Source organism: Corvus brachyrhynchos, unplaced genomic scaffold, assembly GCF_000691975.1.
Source record: "Corvus brachyrhynchos isolate BGI_N302 unplaced genomic scaffold, ASM69197v1 scaffold139, whole genome shotgun sequence".
Taxonomy (NCBI): Eukaryota; Metazoa; Chordata; class Aves; order Passeriformes; family Corvidae; genus Corvus; species Corvus brachyrhynchos.
In genome coordinates this window covers 4,690-9,565 of record NW_008246062.1, presented here as the reverse complement: position 1 = coordinate 9,565, position 4,876 = coordinate 4,690, and the positions used below count along the sequence as shown (strand labels likewise).

The 4,876-nt window shown below is 55.3% G+C and overlaps 1 protein-coding gene and 1 long non-coding RNA gene across 2 annotated transcripts in view; one reads left to right on the top strand and one right to left on the bottom strand.

Moving 5' to 3' along the window:
* LOC103623847 (receptor-type tyrosine-protein phosphatase U) overlaps positions 1-3,395 on the top strand; it is a 7,804-nt gene extending 4,409 nt beyond the window's left edge. The window contains exons 8-12 of the mRNA XM_017746561.1: positions 183-317; positions 756-881; positions 1,453-1,610; positions 1,885-2,020; positions 2,525-3,395. Coding sequence (XP_017602050.1) covers positions 183-317; positions 756-881; positions 1,453-1,610; positions 1,885-2,020; positions 2,525-2,599 — 630 coding nt within the window. The 3' untranslated portion in view covers positions 2,600-3,395. The remainder of the gene's footprint in view (positions 1-182; positions 318-755; positions 882-1,452; positions 1,611-1,884; positions 2,021-2,524) is intronic.
* Positions 3,396-3,711: 316 nt separating this feature from the next.
* Positions 3,712-4,816, bottom strand: LOC108449704. The gene is made up of 2 exons (XR_001865970.1): positions 4,755-4,816; positions 3,712-4,259 (listed from the first exon to the last, which is right to left on the bottom strand). It is a non-coding gene; the product is annotated as an uncharacterized LOC108449704 (long non-coding RNA).
* Positions 4,817-4,876: the final 60 nt, after the last annotated feature.

The window sequence follows — 4,876 nt, the reverse complement described above, 5'->3', positions numbered from 1 at the left end:
CCCGGGTGTCATGAGCTGAGGGGGCAGCGGGGCTCAAACCGAGCTGCTCTGAGCAGGGCTGGGGTGGCCTGTGTCTTCTCCATCTCCGCAGGGAGGCAGGGAGCCGTTCCTGCTGTGGGAAGGGCTCTCGGGGAGTGGATCCTGGGACTCTCCCCCCACATGCATTACGGTGTGTTTTGCAGACGTACACCGAGGAGGAGAGAATCATCATCACCCAGCTGCCTTTCCCCACCACGCTGGTGGATTTCTGGGCTCTGGTTTGGGATTACACCTGCACATCGGTGGTAGTGCTGAATCAACTGCAGGAGCTGGACAAGGTCAGCAGCCCAAGCACAGCTCTCCCCTCCTGGTTCCCTGTGGGGCCGAGCAGTGTGATTTCTGCCTTTGACCCTGCATGGCTCTTACCATGAGAGCCCTGCTTGCACCAGGACCTACTGCAGGCTTGTGGGGCTGCAGCTGGGAGAGCCCTGAGGACAGTCCCAGCACCACGGTGCCACAGCAGTGGGCTGTCCCCCAGCCTCACTGCAAGTGAGCATCCCTCAGGTTTTGTTTACCCCTGCCCCGGTGTCCTCTCTGCTGGAGTGTTATCTTCTGGCTGCAGTACTGGGTTGGTGCCCAGCAAGTGTCTGGCAGAGACATGTGTACATGGCTTATGGGCAAGGGGCTGGTGTGAGCCCACCCATGTGAGGGGCTGAGCTCTGCCCTGCATGCAACCTGGGGCCGTGTGTGATCATGCACCTCTCCCCCTCCCCCAGACATACGTGCTGTTCTGGCCCACCCAGGGCGAAGATGACTATGGCCGTTTCCATGTCCAGCTGATCTCAGAGGAGCCTGGGGCTGGCTTCACAACCTGGACACTTGTCCTCAGCAATAGACAGCAGGTGGGCTCTTTGCTCAGAGATGGCAAACTCCTTTGAGAAGAACCTTTGTGAGAGCTGGGAGGACCAGCTGTCAACAGGCTTTAATTTGGGGTCAAAGTCACAGCTAGAGATGGCAGAGGGATCTGGTGGAGTCCTGGAAGGGCACTGGCCAGAGCAGGGTCTTTTTCCTTGGGAGAGAGGTTACTCACAAGGAAGTGAGGCTGCAGGCAGAGATACAGCTCAGAGGTATTTTTGTGTGCCTTTCCAACTAGAGGACAGCAGCTGTGGATGGAGTTTGTGCATATTGGTGGTTCATGGAAGGGGACAACTATTGCAGGCAGCTGGACATGGGACTGGTGTCAGTCTGAGCTGCACCTGGTGCTCAGCTCTTCTCTTATGCTCTGTCCATCTGCCGATCTCAGAGCACTCAGTGGAGGAGGGCAAAGTCTGGAGTGGCATCTCCCGTTGTGAAGCTGTTCCCTTGATCCAGTGTGCATGGCTGAGCCAGGACTGGCATGCACTGTCCCTCTCCTTCCCTCCATGAAGCCAATAGGTCTCTGCTCTGCCCAGCCCAGTCTTTCTTCCCTGCTAGCCCAAGAAAGCTGCAGTGGAAATCCGGTTACATCAACTGACAGACTGGCCCATGCAGCAGCATCTTCCCCCGCACCCTGACACCATCATCAGCCTGCTAGGGAAGGTGGAGACACACCATCGGCAGAGCCAGGATGGACATATCCTTGTCACCTGCTGGTGAGTGATGTCTCTTGGAGGAGCAGCCATGGCACAGAGCTGGACACAGCCCAGACTGTGTCAGTGAACTTGCTCACAGCTCCATCTTGGGTGGATGTATGGATATGGGGTCAGCTATGTTCAGGGAGGAAGGCTTCCCTGTGGAGGCTAGCTGGGTGTGGGATCTGTGGGCAAGATCATCCTGAGAGTGTGGGTGTCTAGGAGGACACCTCTGAGGCCCTGCCCTGCCACCTGATCCCAGAGCAAATGGCTCTCCCTTTACCCTCCTCCTCAGGGATGGAGCCAGCCGGAGTGGGATCTTCTGTGCTGCTAGTTTCCTGTGTGAGCAGATCCAGAGTGAGGGGATGGTGGATGTATCCCAGGCTGTGAGGATGCTGAAGAGGCGGCGGAGACAGTTCATTAAAGATGTGGTAAGTGCTGACTTCCAACCCAGAGGGATGGCAACACTAAAACAAGAGCCATATCCTGGATTGCCACAGCAGCTGCCCTGCCCCTCTGTGTTCAGATCATCCTGAGGCCAGCAGGGGTGCATGAGATCTTTGAAAACCCTGTTGTCTGCTGCTGGGATGTACCCACTCACTCAGCAGCAGGTTCTGCAGAACTGAATGGGCACCAAAGCATCCTGCATGATGAGTGGCCCCTTTCTGGTCCACCTGGCTGCTCAACACTTTGTGCTGTGGAGGCTGGCTCTCCTCCCAAAACCAGCTGGCTCCAGTGCTGGGGTAGTCCAGCCCTCCAGCTCCTGGAGTACATGCCTGTGATTCCTCAGCAGGGGAAAGTGGACTCCAGCTGGGAGGAGGAGGGTGGACTGTACCTGTATTTGGCATGCTCAGGAAGCTGTTGGAGACCAGGGCTGACATGCCACTGCAGGTGTTGGTCCACCAGAGTCTCATGCGCATCCTTTTTTTCCACAGGAACAGTATGGGCTCTGCTATGAACTAGCCCTCAGTTACCTGAATTCCTTTGAAACCTATGGGAATTTCAAGTAGGGGCATGACCACAGCCCATCTCTGGATGGGACTTTGACTCCCTGGATAACTCTTCATCAGTAACAGTGGAAGCAAGAGGAAACAAAAGGGATGTGCATGACCCCAAGATGCTTCACTCCCCTGAAAAACCACCCCAAGGGTCCTCCTTGGCTGGAGAGCACAATCTGGACTGTCTCGAAATTGTGGCCAGGCTTTGAAATGGGAACCTGACCCTTTGCTCAGCACTTGTGCAGGAACTTACCTGGAATCACATCCTGAGTATGCAGAGCAGAGGCACTAGGGCTTGACCTATCCTTCCTTGCCAAGGATGTCGAGCACAGCTGTCTCATCCAGGTTCCATTGTCCCCTCAGGTAGCCCCGAAGAAAGTGGGGTAGCACCAACACCCACATTGTGTTTGGTCAGGGAAGTATCAAACTGCTGCAAGATCCATGGTGCTGAGGAGCACAGGATATCTGTCCTACTTTGGGAGAAGCATGAAGCCCAAAGTCAACAAGACCCAACAGTGGGACAACCCATGGTTCTGCAGGGCTAAACTGGTGCTTCAAACCCCACACAATCCCTTCTGGGGGCTTCATCTTCCAGGTGCTTCTCCAAGTGCCACTGCCCTACCACCTCCAGAGAAACTCTATCATCAGCCTGTCTGGCTGCACCATGGCAATCCCAGGTTATAGTGGCTCAGCTTGAATATCCTGGATGTGCTTCAAGCAGTACTCAGAGACAGGAGACCTGAGAACCAGGAGTGACCCCATGGCTCTCTGTCCTGTGTCTTACCAATAAAGGCCATGGTGGTGGTGACCTCTGATTTTCGCTTTTCTTCCAGGTTTGACCCAGCACAGGGGCCACAAAGGAACTGAAAGCACAGAGATCCCACAGCTCTGGCCACAGCATGGGCCAAAATGTGTGTTGAGGGACATCACCCTTGATGGATTCCCACTACAGGTCTGCTCCGAACTCACATGAGAACTGTCCAGCTCAGCTCAGGAGCTCAGAAAGGCTGTCAGGCACCACTAGGGCAATATGGGGTCATAGCAGCCCTGCTTGTGGCCCCTCTCAACAAGGCACAGCAAGGCAACGTGACCCCACAGGGTCAATGAGGGGACCAGGCAGCAGCTGAGTGGGACAGGCAGCCCCTCCAAACCATAAGCCTTTATTTGTTGTGCAGACAAAACAGGCAGAGTCACAAAGCAGTCCAGCCAGGCCTTGGCTGAATATCAGCAGAGAGGGCAGAAGGGTTGGAAACCCAGAGCACAGCAGGAGAATGCCATCATCCTGAGCCTGTGTGGGTCTGGGATTGGGAAATCTGGCATACAAGTCCTGCTTCCAGGAAAGCAAAAATAGAAGCAAAGCTTGAAAAAAAGGACTACAGAAGGCCAAATTCAAAGGCCTTACAAAAGCAGTAAGCAAAAGCTGGGAGGTGAAGGGGCTGAGGATTGAAAATATTCAACCCTTCTTGACCTCCTGTTTTCCTCTTGCCTTGCTGAATTGGATAAATTGCATGGGACCCCCATGCTGGTAGTCACAGAAGAGCCAGGGGACATGGCAGCCATCAGCACTGGGCTGGGTTATCCTTCCCATTTTCTCCATTTCCTCACTGCTCTGGATGTCCCCACAGTCCTGGCTGGGGCTGAAGTGACTGACCTCCAGCCTAGCCCCCTTTACCTATGGCGAAAAAGGGCACCCAGTGTCAGAGACAGGCTGGGGCCCCGGGCAGTGCCTGCCACAGCCCAACACTTTCATCTCAGCTGTGCCCAGCCACAGGACCCCAGAGGTGCTTGTCAGTGCCGAGACGAGAGCAGCAGCATCTCAGCCTGACCCTCCTGAGACCCGTCCCTGCAGATCCCTGGTAGGGATGGCGCACACACGGGTCCCTCAAAGACCTGAGCCTTTGGGATGCCTGTCTTTTCTCTCCCCTGCCCCTGCTCCAGGCTGGGAGCACTGCCTGGAACCAGACTCTGCTGCCATGTGGGGCTCTGTGGGCAGAGCCATCCTGACCATCCCCAGCCAAGGCAAATGGGGAGATGTGTCAGTGCAGTGTATGAGCTGCTGCTTCTCCTGGGGCTCAGGTCCTCCTAGGAGATTGCTGCCTCATCCCAGCTGTCCCACAGCCCTATAGTCCCCTCCGTGATGGTTGTCTGCAGAATTGCGTTTTCCTACCTTTTTAGTTACCCTCCTTAGTTTTGTTGGGCAAATACTTCCTTTTCCTGGAAAGGCAAAGGGGAGTTCTGGGTAAGAGACTGGCATTGTGCATGTCCCTGCTGCACCTGTCCGATTCCTAC